The sequence below is a fragment of the Typha latifolia genome, chromosome 1 (genome assembly GCF_019914945.1).
Source record: "Typha latifolia isolate L0001 chromosome 1, TyphaL0001v2, whole genome shotgun sequence".
NCBI classification, from domain to species: Eukaryota; Viridiplantae; Streptophyta; class Magnoliopsida; order Poales; family Typhaceae; genus Typha; species Typha latifolia.
In genome coordinates this window covers 14,875,596-14,894,580 of record NC_133086.1, presented here as the reverse complement: position 1 = coordinate 14,894,580, position 18,985 = coordinate 14,875,596, and the positions used below count along the sequence as shown (strand labels likewise).

Below are 18,985 nucleotides of genomic sequence, written 5' to 3'. Positions count from 1 at the left end.
GCCTCACCAGCGTCTTGCCCTATGTTGCCTCAGCCTCCGACGCCTTGCCTCACCTCGCCCCGTCTCGCCTCGGCCTCCGTCGCTATGTTTTGAACTCGCCTCACCTAGCTTTCTATCATTGAAGCTAGCATCCACCATCTGCCCTATTACCTCATATTTTGGGCCATCTACATTTTCTTTTGAGTTAAATCTATGTGGATGCAATGGGATGTAATAGGCAGCAGATATTTTGCTCTTCGCTTTTTTTGGATGTACAGGTCTACCTAAATGGGGTCTTTAGGTGTTTTGTTAAATTCACTGAACTTCGTCACTAGCGTGCATGTATTCTGTCAAAGCTTGCCCCTTAGTTGGGTGCTTAGCTTCTCAACACTCATGCCGTTCTACCTATAGTGCTGCCAATTGGCCAAGCGAGAGGCTTGCTATTAAGAAGAAAAAGCACTGAAGCAAAGGAGATTTATAACAACGACTAGGAACCAATGCAATCCTCAAATTAATAATAACAACAAAACTAAGTTTTCACATATTTATCGAAATAAACAACTTATATTCTTCAAACAACAATAGTAATTGTTAAAAATTAGCTCAAATTTAGTTTCAGCAAAAATTCAGCAAGTATCAGCATTTCTGTGCCGCGCATTAGAATAGGCCCTAAAGGCGTTCGAACGCGGGCTCCAAATAGAGAGCAATCTATAATGCAGGCATTCGAAAGGCCCCAGCCGCGTTCGAATGCGAGCCAACCTAAGAATAGCTATTTCTGCAGGCGTTCGAACGTTAGTCTGCATTTGCACTAGGCGCGTTCGAACGCGCCCCGTGGGCATTCAAATGCCCCTTTGGTTCTACTGCTTTGATATTGGGCGTGTTCGAACGTGCCCTCGAGGGCATTCGAACGCGCCCTCGAGGGCGTTCGAACGCGACGCGGAAAAACCCAATCTAAATCAGCCCTATAAATAGAAATGTTGGGTTTTATGGTTTTGTATGGGCATTTTGTAAGAGAGAAAAAGCTTGTAGGGGAGAGCCACCATTGTTTAGAGAGAGATTAGAGTTAAAATCTTTTTGTATTTGAAGATTTGCATAGTGGATTGAAGATTGCTCTGCCCGTGGATGTAGGCACATCGCCAAACCACATAAATTGTGTCTCTCCCTATTTTCTCTTTATGGTTTGCATTGATTTGATGTTCATATTTGTGATTATCTTGGGTATTTAAAGTTCTTTACAACTAGCATCTTGCATTTGGAGTTCTCACATTGATATTGATATTAGCTTTGCTAATATTTGGTTTACCCCAAATTATTGCTATTCTATTTGGATTTGTTTGAGGGTGAAGGGTTTTGCTTCTGCTTCCCTCACTCATTTGAGTATTTGCACGACAAATTGGTATTAGAGCTTCAAGGTCTCAAACCTAGGGCTTTGAATTTGGGGATAACTTTGAATTTGGGGATAGCATTGATTTGAAAATATGTCGGGATCAGCCAAATTAGGGAAACTTATTTTAAATGCAAAATTTGACATAGAGAAATTTGATGGCACCAGTAACTTTGGAATGTGGCAATATGAAGTGATGGACGTCTTGTTCCAACAAGAGTTGGACATCACCTTAGAAGAGAAGCCCGAAGATATATCCGAAAGGATTGTCCGGTTTTGAATGACAATTATCAGCAAAAGGGAAAGGCAAATGTGGTCGATCTTGAAGATGAGTTTGATGATTTGGATCTGGATATTGCACTTAGCAGTTCATCTGTACCATGTCATATAGATGAGTGGATTCTAGATTCGGGTTGCATTTATCATATGTGTCCTCATCGAGATTGGTTTTGCACTTTTGAAGAGTTGAGCAATGGCATGGTTTTTATGGGTAATGATAATACCTGTAAAATTGAAGGAATTGTCACAGTTCGTGTGCAGTTGCATGATGGATTAGTGAGAGAGTTGACGGGGGTACGATATGTCCCTCATTTGAAGAAGAATCTCATCTCATTGAGCACATTGGAATCCAAAGGCTTCACAATCACAATGAAAGATGAAACTTTGAAAATTACATTGAGAATTCGAGTTGTGATGAAAGGCCTTTGGAAAATGAATTTGTATTTTTTGCAGGGCAAGATTGTGATAGGCAGACATGGTCATGGATCACAAAGCCCAAATTTGAAGAATGAGGTCAAGAGAATTGTAACTTTTAGGGAGTCTTCTATTTTGAATCAGAAGAATTTGCAAAATGGCATAAGTAAAGACTTTTCGCAACAGGTGGAGAATGAAATCCTTGGTGCTCCGCCAAAGTCTACCAATTTGGATGTAGAAGATTCAAGTTTGCATAAGGTGGACACCTCAACTCAAAAAATTTTGCAGAAAGGAAAATCAATGGCAGTTAGTAGACCGAGACGAAAAATATAGAAGTTTGCACGGTGTACTAACAGAATGGCATATGCACTTTTGGTTGTTCATGACGACAGTGCAATTGTGATTGGGGTCAAGGTCCAACATTGCTTGGACTTGACCAAGTATTTGCATGTTTGACTACTTGGGATTGGCATGGTGCACTCACTCGCTTTGCATTGGTGGAGACAGTTGTTTGGCATCTTTGAAGTCTCGTCATATTTGTTTGCATTTGGGTTTTGGAGTGGTGCACTTACTTTGCAATGGTGAAGACCATTTGGAGTTTATTTTGGATTTGTTTGCAGAAATTGTTTGGATTTGGCGTCTTTTGACGCAAATTTGCAGGCAGTGCAATTTTGGAATTTGCAGTCACTTTGCAGTGGTGGAGAGTGATTTGGTGAAGTTGTGAATTTGTCGCTAAGGTGGAGAATTGTTAAAAATTGGCTCAAATTCATTTTCAGCAAAAATTCAGCAAATATCAGCATTTCTGTGTCGCGCGTTCAAACGAGCCCTGGGGGCGTTCGAACACGGGCTCCAAACAGAGAGCAGTTTGTGATGTAAGCGTTCAAACGACCCTAGCCGCGTTCGAACGTGAGCCAACCCGAGAGCAGTTGTTTCTGCAGGCGTTTAAACGGGGCCTTGGCGTTCGAACATTAGTCTGCATTTGCACTGGGCGCGTTCAAACGCGCCCTGCGGGCGTTTGAACGCCCATTTGGTTCTGCTGCTTTGATATTGGGCGCGTTCGAATGCGCCCTCGAGGGCGTTCGAACGCGATGCAGAAAAACCCAATATGAACCTGCTCTATAAATAGAAATGTTGGGTTTTAGGATTTTGTGTGGGCATTTTGCAAGAGAGAAAAGCTTGTAGGGCAGAGCTACCATTGTTTAGAGAGATATTAGAGTTGAAATCTCTTTATATTTGAAAATTTGCATAGTGGATTGAAGATTGCTCCGCCTGTGGATGTAGGCACATCGCCAAACCACGTAAATTGTGTCTCTCCCTATTTTCTCTTTATAGTTTGCATTGATTTGGTGTTCATATTTATGATTACCTTGAGTATTTGAAGTTCTCTACAACTAGCATCTTACATTTAGAGTTCTCACATTGATATTGATATTAGCTTCGCTAATATTTGATTTGTCCCAAATTATTGCTATTCTATTTGAATTTGTTTGATGGTGAACGGTTTTGTTTCTGCTTCTCTTACCCATTTAAGTATTTGCACAACAGTAATCACATATTTATCGAATCAAACAACAATACAACTAGGTCGCAAAAATCTGCTATTGGCTTCTAAAGTAGTGAGGAGCAATCTCATGCAGCCATTCGGGTCTCACTTTTGTGATCCCTCTCATATATTCTTTAGTTGTAAGAACCAACTCATGATACACAACCCAAGTTGGAGGAGTTTCCTGTGCAAAACCTGAACTTGGGTGTATGAAGACCGTTTGAGAGTTCTTTGCTGTCTGATACAAACCGCTCTACAGAAGCTTTGCAGAATTTTGAAAGAATCCTGACACTATCGCCTTCTTTATAGCATCATGATCATTCGGATTTGAAGTCTTTTCTATTTCAACTCTTTGCATGATCACCTCCAGCTGATCTCTGATCTGTCTGGCTCGCCTCATGCTGCGAAGCTGAACGTAGTTTTCATAGCACCAAGCGGCGGAAAAATTGGATTCCTTCCAAGCATTATACACATTCATAAGTGCTATGTGATCCCCAACGTCGCCTGCATAGAAGCTTCTCCTGGCATTGTCGGCATGAATCTTCTTGTCCTTGGGCTGATAGAAGACAGCATTGCCTAGCGACATCATTGAGATAATGGTTATGATCTCTTCGGAGCACTTATATTTCTCTGAAGCGACGATCACCTTGGAGAGCATGGGATCCAGTGGGAACTCTGACATTCTTTGCCCCATCTTTGTTGAAACACCCTAACCTCCAAATACACGTGTAAACCGCGTGGGTAAATCCTCCCACGCGGTACATCACATGACCTGTCAGTACAAGGATTTCACAAGGCATACAACCACATAAATTCACCATAAAACTCAACTAAAGGAGTCCGGATACAAGTTCCACAGGCCACAACAAGCCTTCCAAATATACATCCAAAATATTATGTTAAAGTCCAAGAAGATACAACGTCATCATCATACCTCGGGGGGCTTAATACAACTACGTACCTACTAAAAAGAAAGGAAGCGGCTACTCCTCGCTACCCGCACACCGCGTCCCCTAGCTCTGAAATAATATGCCACGAGAGGTGAGCTTACGGCCAAGCGAGTAGGATTCATACAATCTAAAATAATGACATCACAGGTGTATATCCAATGTATGCCTAAATTTGCTAACGATAACGACATGCTTATTTAAAATGACTTACCACAATTTACTAAGTCAATGCAGTTGATAAAGATTACCAATCACTATCTTGGAACATGCTAGTTTACCAAACATATTATGATCGGTTCACACGAGATATAAAGTTTGAGACAATCTCTTATTCGTACACATCTCAATCATAGGTTTACATGTTATGCATAGCAATAAAATATCAGTTTAGTCACCTCATGTCTACCAAAGCAATAATCATACTCATCATCGCTCACCGAGCTATTCACCACACAGGGTAAATACTCTTAAGACACAATCATCCATCACATAATCATCCATCATATAATCATCCATCATCTCATACATCGAGGGGGGATATATACACATCTAGCGGTAATGTCACCTACACGTGTATGGCGACACTACATGTGACCGGTTGTCTGTGGCCATCAGACTCAGGACCCCGGTCGTCGGCCCATATCTCACTCTCTCTAAATCATCACCGCCCGGCGGAGAATCGAGCCCTCGGCTCATCAACAAACGCCTAACCCTGCGTCGTCGTCGGGTACCGCTAGAGTTATATCCCCGCCTCACAATCATATTCTTCTATCATTATAATCTAGTCCCGACTATGCGGTATAACTACCCGAATGCCACACAGCTTCCCGACCTCAGTGTAGGCCGCTAATAGTATAGACATATATGATACACTCTGCCCTTAACCCTGGGCTGAGTGAGTAGGGGTACTGCCTAGTCAGAATTCGACTACTAATGATAGGTGGAAGTGGTGTAGTGTTTATGCGTGTATAAAGCATGTTATAGTCATCATGATCATTACGGTCCATATCCACAAAGAATCATACATCTATGCAACGGTATACCATACATGACACATGTAAAGCATTATCATACACATTATCTTTCTCATGATACTATACTGAACAGATTATAAATAGCTACATATGCAAAAGATATAACAGGGAGTACCAACTGCATGCATTAATACTGACATTTCCTACTATATCATGTTATTCTAGATTTGTATAACTCTACTCGCCTGGGGGGTCTCCACGGTAAGGTAAAACTCGTCAGCTAGTCCGGGATCCCAAAATCTTCCTCACGCGGTGTCAATCTTATTAATTCACGCAAGTAAAGTCATTAGCGAACTAATAGAATTAATTATCTTATTAGCACATTTATGTTTGGTACGAGTCAAGGGTATCCTAGGAATCTTATATTATCCCAAAATTAAGGATCAGGCTAATCAAATTAGGTGAAAATGGTAAACAGAGTTATAGGGTCCAAATGGACCCATATGGGCTAGGCTAGAGGCAATAGGTAGACTCAAACCTAACCTAATAGGCAAAGGGCCAAGGTGGGCTGCAATTGGACTGCAGCCCACAAGTTTGGCCGAAGTGGGCTGGGTCCAACCACAGCCCACCAAGGGGGCTCGGTGGGCTGCGTCTGACCGCAGCCCACCCAAGGGCTCGGTGGGCTGCGTCTGACCGCAGCCCACCCAGGGATCGGTGGGCTGCGGTATGACCGCAGCCCACCAAGGGGAGGGGAAGGGCACGGGGGGTTTAACAAACCCCCCCCCCTCCCACCCACCCACCCTCCTGCATTCCCCAACCGAGGAGGAGACGAAGGGGAGGTGGAGAGGCCGATGGGGCGGCGGCGCGGCACGAGCCGGCGGCGGCGCAACGCGGAGACGGCGGCACGGCACAAGATTTAGGGCGGCGCAGCAGTGGGGGCGGCGGCGCAGCTAGCGCAGCGCAGAGGCGGCAGCGCAGAGGCGCGCGCGCGCAGGCAGAGAGAGACGGTGGCGGCACGGCACAAGGCGGCGGCGCAGCGCAGAGGCGGCGGCGGCAAGGGTCCGGCACAAAGACGAGGCCGAGGAGGGGAAGGAGAAAGGGAAGAAAGGAAGGAGGTTTACCTGGAGGGGGAGTCGGCGAGTCGGCGGGCGGGTGTCGGCGGCTATCGGCGACCACGAGGGAGGGAGAGAGAAGAAGAAGAGAGGTGCGGTGAGGGAAGGAAGGGATAAGGGAGATGGGGGAATGGTGGCGTGCACGGCAAGGAAGGGAAGAGAAGAAGAAAGGAAAGAGGGAGGGTGGCGGGGTGGCGCACGTGCTCGGCACGTGCTCGGCACGTGCGTCGGTCAGGGAATTTTTTTTTTTTTTTTTTTTTTTTTTTTTTTTTTTTTTAATGGGGTGTTACATTTGTCAGGTTGCCGTGGTTGTCGAGGGCATTGAGAGCGTAGATCTGCTCGAGTGCCCTGAGCAACGCCTCTGCCGGTGGGGCATCCATGAAATCAAAATTGACCAGATCGTTGATTCCTAAACTCTTGAGGGTGAGCACGACGTTGGCAAGATTATTAGTCCTCTGTATCTCTGGCAAAGTGTTAGCTTCCATATCGTGGTCGTAGCTGTGGCGAGTGTAGAGGCGGAAGCATTTCCCTGGGCCAGTTCGCCCTGACCTTCCTGCCCTCTGATCCGCGGATGCTCTGGAAATAGGACTAATCACTAGAGACTCCATACCAAGCCTTGGACTATATGACTTGATTTTCGCAAATCCGCTGTCAACCACATACCTTATACCCTCAACGGTCAGAGACGTCTCAGCGATGTTGGTTGCCAGGACTACTTTGCGAGCGCCATGCGGGGTCGACTGGAAGATCAATGTCTGCAGCTCGGTCGGCAAGTTGGCATAAACAGGGCAAATTATCATCTCACTGATCTTCGTTCCGAGATTTCTCGTCCAGTGTCTTAGAAGATCACTCACTGCTTCAATTTCTTCTTGGCCGGTAAGAAAAACTAGGATATCACCAGGTAGTGCCTCCTTGACATGCACCGCGAGGATTGTCACAATTGCAGCATCGACATAGTCTGGTACGGGTGCCTGCAGGTAGTGTACTTCGATTGGATACGGCCTCCCAGGTATCCTAAAGACCGGGGCTAAGTCGAAGAATTCGCTGAAGCGTTTAGCGTCGAGAGTGGCGCTCGAAACGATAAGCTTCAAATCGCTACGGAATCGAGTAATGTCCTTGAGCAAGCCCAAGAGGATGTCGGTCGAGACAGTCCTCTCATGTGCTTCGTCGAGCATGATGACGCTGTAGTCCGACAAATTGGGACTCCTGAGGAATTCCTTTAGCAGCATGCCGTCGGTCATGTACTTGATCAGCGTCTTCTCAGAGCATCGCTCTTCGAATCGGATGCTGTAGCCAACCGCGTGCACCCAATCTTTTTACCGCGATTCGTGTAAGCGGCTTTGAAAAGAAACTGCGGTATCTGAGTAGTCTTGCCACAGCCAGTCTCTCCAACAATCACAAGAACCTGGTAGTCGGCGACGGCACTTAGGAACTCTTCACGATATTCGTAGATGGGCAGAGCTCTCCTATCCTTCCTAAGCTTACAAAGCATGGGTTCTGCCTGAGTTTCATGGATCTCTCCCTTATCCTTAGCCTTAATTGGGATAAAAAGAGTCGTGTCCTCTGCTCCAATCGTTATTGCTCTACTAATCTGATTCCTCTCCCACAATTCGTACTCTGTCCGCCCATCTTGATCTCTATGGTGATCGCCATCGCGTTGTGAAGCGCAGGCAAAGCGTCTCGCTTGATCGACTGCACCGACGGCATCATACACAATAGGAATGCGGTATCCGTCCTCGTTTTTATGTATCTCGGCCGCGGAGTTAATCAATTCGTTGACGAGCTCGGGCAATCTCTGCCCTAATTCTTGGCTAACAATCTCTCTTGCTTTCTTCTTGGTTCGCCGCCGAAGATAGTCTCGTCGCGAGAGCTCCCTCAGACGAGAGGAGGAACTATGAGGCATGGAGGCTTCTGCCTACAAGAAGAGAGCCAAGAACGGAGAACCAAGAAGAGAACCAAAAAGAGGAAAACTTGGAAAAAGAGTTTTCTGTTTGAATTACTGACTGGTCCTGTTTAAATAACCATGCGGGCGACCGCGTCCAACCACGTTCCAATTCCCAGTTAAGGACTTGGAATTCGAATTCCGAGTTTTGTTGACTAGCGGTTTTAACGTGCCGAAATTAATTTTGAATCTAATTTAATATTTTGGTTCGGCTCAATTCAAAATTTTAAATTAAATCTAGCTGATCCAATTTTAAATTAAGCCGAGCCAAGCCGAGCTAGTTCGAACCCGAGCCTACTTGTAGGAGGAGGCCATGGCTCACCGAATGAGGAAAAGGTTGATGAGATTTTATTAAGCATGTCTTCTTTTATAGAATGTGAACTGCCTCTTCGTTTAAGTTCACTATTCTCCCTATCTTAGTTATTCGTCTCCCCCATTGCCCTGTCTCTTTAATAGGAATTGTTAGCTCCTTTGCTCCATAAGCAGCAAGAGACTTGACAGGAGACTTCATTTATTGCAGCATAACTCTTTTCACTCTATCATATAATACATACGTACAGCTAGAAGGAACAACTTGTAGGCATAAGAAAGAAATTGTTATATAATACATCGGTTACAATAGTGAATGCATTACACGAACAAGACTATTGATGAAGGCGGACCACTGGACTAGGATTAGATCAACACGGTGAAATGTTCAAAAAAAAGAATGTTTGCAAGTATACAAGAATGATCATAATTCTTATTTAAGTTTCAATTATACTAAAGAAACAATAGAAAACAGTAGATCAAGCAGTAAGCATAGTGTTCTTGTGGAGAGGAGGAAAAAAAAAGATTTATGCATATAACCAACAAAATATAAGTCTGCAGTTTGGCCTGCAACTCATCACTCTTCTTCTGCTTAATATCTATAACCATTTATTTAGCTCCCTGAAATAATCTAACTTGATAGAGCAGTTAGAAGACCAAAGAAACCAGAGAAATTTGCACCCATAAATATGATGGAATCAGAAAATAAAGTCCATAGAACAACATAAATGTCAAGACTAATGCAAATTCGGCAGCTTTGCCCTAATTCAATCAAAGATCTTTTCTGTTCATATGCAACATACTATACGAGAGCTTTTTGCTCTTTCATCCAATGCTTGTATCGCTATACCATCTATCGTTTAAAAGAATCGGAAATGATGAATGCAATGATATCAGCACTGCAATTGCTTATGCACCTGCTGTGAACTCCATGTTAACTTCAATGGAGTCGTGGGAAAAATTATTGTTGGCTTCCTCTTGCTTTCTTCCAAATAAGGGAAGTCCTCTGTGAAATGTAAACCTCGGCTTTCATGCCTTGCAAGTGCACTCTTCACAACCAACTTTGCACAACAGAAGAGATTCCTCATTTCGCATGCTTCTAGTCCAACCATAGTAGGTTTCCACCCTCTCCTAAACAAAAATCCCTCCCATTCTGCCTCCAAATCCCCAATCTTCCATTCTGCAGTTTTCAAACGACTAGTAGATCGAACTATACCAACATATTCCCACATAATGGATTTCAACTCCTCCCTAGTCTCATTCGTCCTCTCTATAATATCATCCAACACATCATTTCCAAGGGACACAGGGAGCATTGGGCGAGCCCATTTGGTGGAGGAATGCATGTCTACATTTGTTTCCACCATATGATCTATCGAAGGTTGCACTGCACGTCGGGCAAAGACTAATGCTTCGAGCAATGAGTTGCTTGCAAGACGATTAGCCCCATGCAAGCCAGTGCATGCAACCTCACCAGCAACATATAAACCTTTCACATTTGTCTCTCCTTGTAGCCCAGCACGAACCCCACCACACATGTAATGAGCTGCAGGGACAACAGGTATCGGTTCTCGTGAAATATCCAGCCCACACCGGAGGCACTCTGCAGCAATGTTAGGGAAATGAGAGAGAATTTGTTCTCTTGGTTTATGGCTTATGTCCAGTAGCACATATTTCTCTCCACGCTTTTTTAACTGATCATCTATGCTCCTGGCAACTACATCTCTGGGAGCTAATTCTGCTCTTTCATCATATAACGGCATGAACCTTTGCATTGATTGATTATAAAGGATTCCTCCATCTCCTCTCACTGCTTCTGTTATAAGAAATGCATTCTCCCTTCTCTTAGTTGGCTTCATTGGGAGGCCTTCATCAGCTAATGCAGTTGGATGAAACTGCACAAATCTGTGTTTGTCAAAGAAGCAACATGCTTAAAATATGGATACCCACAGATCTGTGTAAAATTCGGAACATTAATGAATGAGCAGATGGAGGTAACAACCAATGTAATTATTTTATCAGAAGGTAAAAAGAGAACAGCTATAGCATTTTCCGAAGATTATTACAATATCCAGAGAGGCACAGAGAGAAGAACTCACTCCATGTTGGAGATCACAGCCTGGGCACGATGAGACATTGCAATTCCATCTCCAGTGGCTACCTGTATCACAGTCCTAGATGTATCAGAGGAAGGGAAAATAAGCATTCACAAGCATTATTTTCAATATTTATGTTGCACTTAGAAGATAAGACATTTTTCCAGTAGTTGCATCTTTTACTTGTCAAGCAATGATTCTTCAAAGAATCACATGAGCTTATTTAGCATGTCAATTGTATCTGACAAGAAAATATTTTTTTTCCGGAAAAAGGACAGTGCAGAGGATTAGAAGTATGATGTGTATTTCTACTTGTATGAGTATGACGCATACATCTACTTGCATCAGTGATGGTTGGTTGTGTGCAAGTGAATGCTATTGAACACACATAAAAATAAAAAAGATTCCAAATAACAACAGGGCATATCAGAAAGGAAGAGTTAAAAATGTCTAATCACACGCTTTGCTTTACAATACCGGTGGATTGGTGGTTGTGGGGTAAATATGTCCAGCTCCTCCAGATGCAAGCAATGTCACTTTTGATATGAAACGGACAACCTGAATGTTGCCAAACCCGAAATTACACAAATATTATACATGTAAAACAGCATCCAATAGGAGGTTCCAAAAGTTAACAAAAGGAACGACGCAAAAGACTGTGTATAAGATCAGCTATAGAACCTCTTGAGTTTCTGTATTCAATGTATCCACTCCATGACAACATATCTCGTTATTATCCTGCAAGACAATCAACTAATTTGAATAAAAGGAGACTCTCTTACGTCAGTTTAGACCTACAGGAAAGGCAAACTTGCATATAACATAACAGAGCACAGATATAGTACTGGTACATTATATTTAGGTCATCAGGTGGAGCTAATATAACAGAAGTTCAGAAGTAAACCTACAATTGATCAGATTGAGCAAACAGATGCATATCATAGTGCTAAATATGATATTGATATGTTGTCCAAATCAACATCTATTTGAAGATTAAATAGTGGATAACTCCAAATCAGAACACCAAATATCGACATTGTTTGATGTAGACAAATTATTACATATGGGATCTGAGCCACACTCATATCTGAAAAGAATTTGATGTAAGTAAATATCTAAAGAACCATCTTTTTGAAGTTTTGCTAATTTACCACAGTATTTACTAAATCTGATTAAATAAGCTAAATGTGTTTTCACTTTTCAAGACCATCTTTATGAGATGTTCATTTTCTCAAAACTTTTAGTTGAATCCTGATGTTCATATATTTATTTACGTATTATGAAGAATCTATGTTAGCTTGGATATATATGTGTCTATGTGTGTGTATGTGCGTGCGTGTGTGTGTGTGTGTGCGCACGCGCGCATGTGCACGCGTAAACTCATATAATATGGAGAGGGATAGAGTGGAACTGGCAGCCAACTGGTCACCTGTTAGATCTAACCTTCCAAATTTCCAAATAAGCTAGAGGCTACACAATATTGGAGTATTGCACGGTACCTTCAGGGTGATCTTACCTCTACATTTACTGACAAACTAAGAAAGCCCATTTTTCAAGAGCTGATTCCTATACACGCAATCCTAAAAAGAAGAGTTTCTGCATAACAAGAATCCAGGTTTTCAAACTGAGCATAGATGGCACAAATGCTATATGAGTTTGCATATCATAATAGCAAGGGTCAGTATGTTAGGCATGTGGCAAAATACACCACTAATCATGTTTCTAACCCTGCTAGACATATCTAGAGTGAAACAGATAGTAGATCACAGCATACTAAACCACTTAGCACTTGCGCACATAATTTCTCAAGTTCGATAATAATAAAAGAAAAATGGCAAAAAATTATCTGATATATAAATATCATAAAGATATATGCCATTAACAACAAGAGTAAGGCAATCAGAATTGCAACACAATGGAAAAAAAACAATAAAGGAAAAGATTAAACAGAAAAAGAAAAAAAGAACCTGAGAAGTTAGTAAATCTATGGCGAAATGGTGACCAAACAAAGCTATGTTAGGATCATTTTCTACAGCTTGTAGCAGTGCCCGTTCAATCTCTCTACCAGTCATATCAGCAGCATGAACAATTCTGTTGTGAGAATGTCCTCCTTCCCTAGCAAGATGTAGTCTTCCATCCTCTCCATGATCAAATGATGCACCCATAGCAATTAATTCCTTGACACGGTCTGGACCTTCTGTGCACACTACCTGAAGGTGTAATATATAAGGTGGCTTGAACATAAATGAAAGAGCAATACGCAAGAATTAACTAGATATTTATAACTTAAAAATCAATAAAATTACAGATAAGGTTGCAGACAAGTATCAAAATAAAAAATTCATAGGATTGTCCAATTCATATTTCAGGAAAGAATTTGTGGAATAAGAAATTACAGAAAAGAATTAAATACACCATCTCTATGCAGCTTTGGGAACCAAATTGTGATTCTCTCAAGGTACTAACCCTTGCAACTTGCATTGCTCCACATATGTGCAATCAGACACCATTAAGAAAATTTTGACCTCAAGTAACCTGAAACCCAAGTAATGCAGAGTACTATTAATTGTCAGGAATTCCCACAACATCTGTACACAACTTGCTGCAATAAACATTGTTTCCTTCCACATACCCCTACTTTCCCAATCCTTGCCTGACTATGCCAAAGCACTGGTCTTACTTGTCGGAAGCTTACATATGGAGACTTGATAATTTTACCTATTCTATAGTTCACAATCATTACCAAGAAAGCCACTTATATGCCAAAAAGGTAGTTCGAGTGCATGAGGCTCCCATGCATGAGGGTCTAGGGAGGTCAAGATGCAGTATGTTTTAACCCAATACTGAAAAGGCCGCTTCCAACTTTCCATGACTCAAAGCCATAATCACTTGGGTGCAAGAAAGCAAGTATTTCCATCACAAAGTCAATCAAACAATATTAATATTAAATGATTTGCGAGGTACTTATGCTCAAGATTTAGCAAGGGTTATTATGAATTTAGCAAATGGAAATCAGACCATAAAATCAAATTCTCTTTCTTAAGGAACTAAAAGTATCAGTCCTTAGATGAGAATGCTATGCAAGGTCTGTTCCAAATTCCAATAAGGATCATGCAAATATAAAAAGACAGAAACTCCTAGACAAGTTGCAAAATTTATCCATACAAAATAAAAAAGAAGGTTGGAGTTTCAAGGGATTAGAAATTTTTTATTTGATTTAGCCTAAGTGTGTGGTTTGTGCTCATCTATCAGAATTAGCTGCTGGATATCAGCCATTCTATCAGGAATTAGAAAGAATTAGGTTTCTAAAGGAAGATAAACTAAATTAGCTGACTTTACTGGGATATTTGTTTAGAATTTTCCATATTAAGTCACTTACTTGGAACTTTTATTGTTTCCTATTGACCCCTAATTTACTTCCTAATTGAATACCCTACATATTCAAATTGTTGTTCTTAGGTATTGCCATTGAAGATTCAAAGAGCACATAACAAGGCATATGGCAGCCATAGAAATGAACTGTAGGCATGAAAGAACTGCCACAAGACCAACCTTACCTCTATTCCCTATTTCAATATTTAACACAGCCCAAGTGCTCTATGGCTATATTAAAGTTTCGTTGAGCCCTAGGCTTAACCTAAACTTAATTGTAAACCTATCCAATAATCAATTAGCCTTTCTGCCAATCCAGTCCATTACTAGAAACCTAAATTTCAGTTTTCTCTCAAATTTTGCGGGACAGAATCTGATTTTAATAGTTTGATTTAGTTCTTTCTTAACTTCCTTAAGCATTGGTTACTGAATAATTAGTTCCTTCGGGCTTGCGTTCCAATTAAATATCAAGGCCCCAAGGGTAGTGTTTTGCATCCATTAGTACCAGTCATCACCAAATTATTTATGTATCAAGTTGTTTGAATTATAGGTTGCTGAAATCATCACTTAGAAGGTCTTACTTCAGGTTTACACCCATAAGGTAATTCACTATAAAACATCATATCCTCTCCAGGAATCTATAATGGACTTGTACAAGATATAGAACTTAAAATAAGTGCAAGACCGAAAAAGTCCCACCAGCTGAAATATGAAAAGACATTAACAAGGAGACTGAAGAAACTTACCCTTACAGTTTCCTCATCACAGAGATAAGCCCCTGCAACAATTGTATCTTGCATGTGACTCTCCACAGAATCTAAAGGGCACAAAACAGCACTAACACCACCTTGCGCATAGTTTGTGTTGCTCTCCTGTGGCTCTGCTTTAGTAATAACAGCAACTGATCCATGTTTGGATACTTCTAGTGCATACCTTAGACCAGCAACACCACTTCCAATAATCACAAAGTCAACATACTTTGTCGTACTGTCCTGCAAGCATGACATAGTAACATTCCTGATGATACTGTTCCTGGAACCAAAAGGATTTTGAGAGAAGCCACTAGTCTTTGTATATAAGAACCTAGGCATAGTAGAGAACCTGGCACACGGAAGCATTACACGCCCTTCAGTCCAGAAAGTCATTACATATGAAAAATCTAAGCTTATTTCACTGTGATCGATAAATGAAACAAGAAACTTGAGCAATCTGGGGAGATTATGATTCATTTAAGTCCAAATATCAGAAAAGTGCAGCAAAGAAAATATATATGTAAGCAAGGACCCATGATCTGTTGGTTGTTAAGAATATATACTTATTTATGAACTTGATAAATAAATCATAATTCATTGGGAAATTAAGAACTCATATGTAGCCTGCCACATGAAAGTTGAAACACAGTGTTAAATACAGTAAACATTAACATTCAAAGCCCAATCTTTTACTGAGATTGAAAATGTAAAAGCAGAATCTCATGTAACTTGAGAAAATCATGGTTCATTTAAGTGCACATACCAGATAATGTAGTTGAAAAATATTTGAACAAAGACTCATGATCTATTAGTAGTAAGGATATTGTAATGACATTCAGATTTGAGAAATTACTGTGAAGTTGTATTATGGAGGACACTGTCAAGTAGTCATGACCTCATACTTAGAACTTAAAAAAGAAAAGCAAAAGTGAGAAGCCAGGAACTGCTTTAAGTAACAATATTTATGAGAAGACCACATTTAATAGCTAGCATTTTGAAGATCAAACTTTTTTCACTGATGTAAATAAATCATGAAAAAAACTGATTTGGAGATAGAAAGAACAATGAAGATAATTAACGATAGAATTGGTTGATCACATCCTCAAAAGTTTGCAGCGTCACAGCATGATGAAGCTAATGAAGAGCACCACATGCATCCACCCACCATTTTATCTTATGTTGAGATTATTGACCACAGGAAAAGAAAAGAAAAAATCATTTACCATTCTAAACAACCAGCAGGCTCTAAAAAAGTTTGTACAATTAAGATTCCATATAAACCATATTTTTCTATCACAAATGCAATTCCTGCAAACACTTAGGCACATAAAGTTCGAAAAGGATGCCAAGAAACAAGAGTCCTGAAGCACAGTGGAAGAAATTTTTTTCAGGCACCTACTTATAACTTGATAACTGTACCTTGAAATATCTAATTGGATGCATCTCTTGAAAGAAAAACCTGGTAGTCTTGAAGGTTGCAGGTGGCCTTTCTCGAAAGATAACATCCCTTGGCAATGCATGTTAGCACAGCCACTCAATAAACTAGCCATTGTTGAACTATTTCTGCATAAAAAAGAATCAAAATGAAATACCCAACAGACAATACTAGAGAATATATAGCTCTATAGCTTTGTTGGGAGGAAGACATCCCTTTATCTTTTATCATAGATTTATGCAAGAGATGAAAGAATTTAATTTGTTTACAAAATTTAGCAAAAGAAGAAAATATGTCACATTACTAGAATAAGAATAACGAGACAAACAAAGCAAAGAACGCTAACAAAAAGTAGCCACCTTTATATCAGAGTAAGAAATAATCGAACAAGCCAAGTATAAATGAAACATCTACCACCAAATACATCTGCCTTTCACATGCATATAGCCATGTGATTAGGCTATTACATTCATTGCGCAAGTAATTATTGATAATATTGATCTAAAGCCTTATTACAAGTAACTAATATATGAATTCTTGTTGACAACTATGTAATGATTACTCAAAATAAATGGCAAAACTAATGATGTACGGTGTAATAAAAGTAAACTCCCTTACCTAAACAGTTTACTTGTAAAAGTAGTATGTCTACCACTGATATAGTATCTAGGATTGATAATAAAAGTGATTTCGAATTCATAAATAATAGTATATATGAAACAAATAGGATAGCCAAGCAAAAGTTTGCTTAGTTATTTTATTAATTATAACAACTAACAGTAATAGATAAGAACTACTAAGTTAATTTTATACTATATAATACTGAAATAATGGTAATTATATACCAAGACCTACTAACGCAAGTAGATGGGCTGCAAAAGAACCAAACCTCATATGGGTTGTTGGGCCAAAGGAGGCCCAACATACTATAATCACCAGAAGTCCAGAACGAAGAGAAAAGGATTGCTGTGGGAAATAAAGAAGAAAAGAATGGAAGGAGAGGAAGAAAATTGAGGAACTCAACGTCCAGGGAGGTGCTCATCGCCGGCGCCGCTTGGGTCCGACCAGGATAATGTTCTGGCGGGGGGGGGGGAGAGAGAGAGAGAAGATGTGGTGAGGGAGATCAAATGGCGGCAATGTGATGAGGTCGATGACGGTGGCCGACTGACGAAGCAGAGAACCAGCGAAGCAACCTACACGGTGAAAATCAAATGGAACGGTGGGATCAAAAACTCCCTGGGTAGATGTGACGTCCAACAGAGGTTACCCGCCGGCGAATTTTGCCTACGAATAAAATACAAAAACGGTGGCAAAATGCAAACTACTCAATAAAAATGAAATTAATTTCTATGGATGATAGAACACTTGAGTAGTTAGGCAGTAAAGAATAGTAATGGATTGAGATTTGCTAAACGGCGGAAGGGGTTAAGCATGCAGGCTCTAGGAACGTTAAATATGTATTTATTATTTTTTAATCTGGGTGTTACAGTAAAGGAAGAAGCTTTCATTCAAACCACAAGATACAGTGAAAAAAAGAAATGAACTTTATCATAGAAATCAATCTATTTTAATTCGAGAACACAAATCCAACATGGGCACCCCAATCAAACATTTAATCACACAACTCATCTGCACTCCCGTAGATGAAAATCCACAAGAGCCCAAAAGTAATAACCAGATCAAAAAGTGAAAAAAAAAAAAAACTCACCTTTTATGCGCTCGAATCCTCCTCCGAAGGAAGCAGAGACAGAGATACAGAGAGAGAGAGAGGGAGAGCAACCAAAGCTTGAACCTCGTATTAACAACTCCCAATAAGATCGAAGAAGACGAGAAGAAGAATAAAAAAGGAGATTCGGGTATTCTTCCCTATACCCTTTCGTCGTAGTAATCTATGGGGTTGGAATTGGACTCGAAGGACGAAAGCTTTCTATTAAAAGTATGATATAATAATGAGGGAAAGCGAGGGGGAAATGGAAAAAAAGAAAAAGGAGAGGAGAGGAAAATTCCTCTCTTCTCGAGGCGCCACATCTTTCTGCGAAGCTCACCCAATCGGCGTCCTCGCCGTCCGTTTATTTTTGAAAAAAGTCCTCTTGTTTATCTTTATTTATTTCTTCTTACCTCCTTTTTACGTGATGGAGATGGAGTTAGTTGGAGGAGATAGGTCTTTCAAAACGGCACGGTTGCTTTCTACTTCAAGTCCACCGTGACACATTTATGGCTGCATTATTGCACCCGATAACGCACCCATATAAGGAAAAGTTATTTACTAGTTACACACAATATTTTAATTAAAAGAAGGCAAAAAAAAATTGATGTTAGAAGAAACCAAAACAAATAAAAAATATAAACAAAATTTTGTTACAAAAATTTATAGAATTACTAACCTCGTGCCCTTCCCCTGATCTACCAAATATTCGTTGGTATCCTCCTGATTATTATTTAAG

General features: G+C 40.7%; 1 protein-coding gene and 1 pseudogene across 2 annotated transcripts; both read right to left on the bottom strand.

Moving 5' to 3' along the window:
* Positions 1–6,910: 6,910 nt before the first annotated feature.
* On the bottom strand, positions 6,911–8,600 carry LOC140780554 (pre-mRNA-splicing factor ATP-dependent RNA helicase DEAH1-like; annotated as a pseudogene).
* Positions 8,601–9,534: 934 nt separating this feature from the next.
* On the bottom strand, positions 9,535–18,489 carry LOC140780552 (L-aspartate oxidase, chloroplastic). Of its 2 annotated transcripts, none has more exons than XM_073126179.1 (8): positions 18,250–18,489; positions 16,526–16,669; positions 15,101–15,455; positions 12,950–13,192; positions 11,664–11,720; positions 11,460–11,540; positions 10,986–11,047; positions 9,535–10,791 (listed from the first exon to the last, which is right to left on the bottom strand). In XM_073126179.1, the coding sequence occupies exons 2-8, from the start codon at positions 16,654–16,656 to the stop codon at positions 9,780–9,782; spliced, it is 1,941 nt and encodes a 646-aa protein (XP_072982280.1). In that variant the 5' UTR covers positions 16,657–16,669; positions 18,250–18,489; the 3' UTR covers positions 9,535–9,779. The 2 variants fall into 2 exon arrangements, with proteins under 2 accessions (XP_072982280.1, XP_072982281.1); XM_073126180.1 differs by having other exon boundaries at positions 15,101–15,346.
* Between the last annotated feature and the right edge of the window lie 496 nt (positions 18,490–18,985).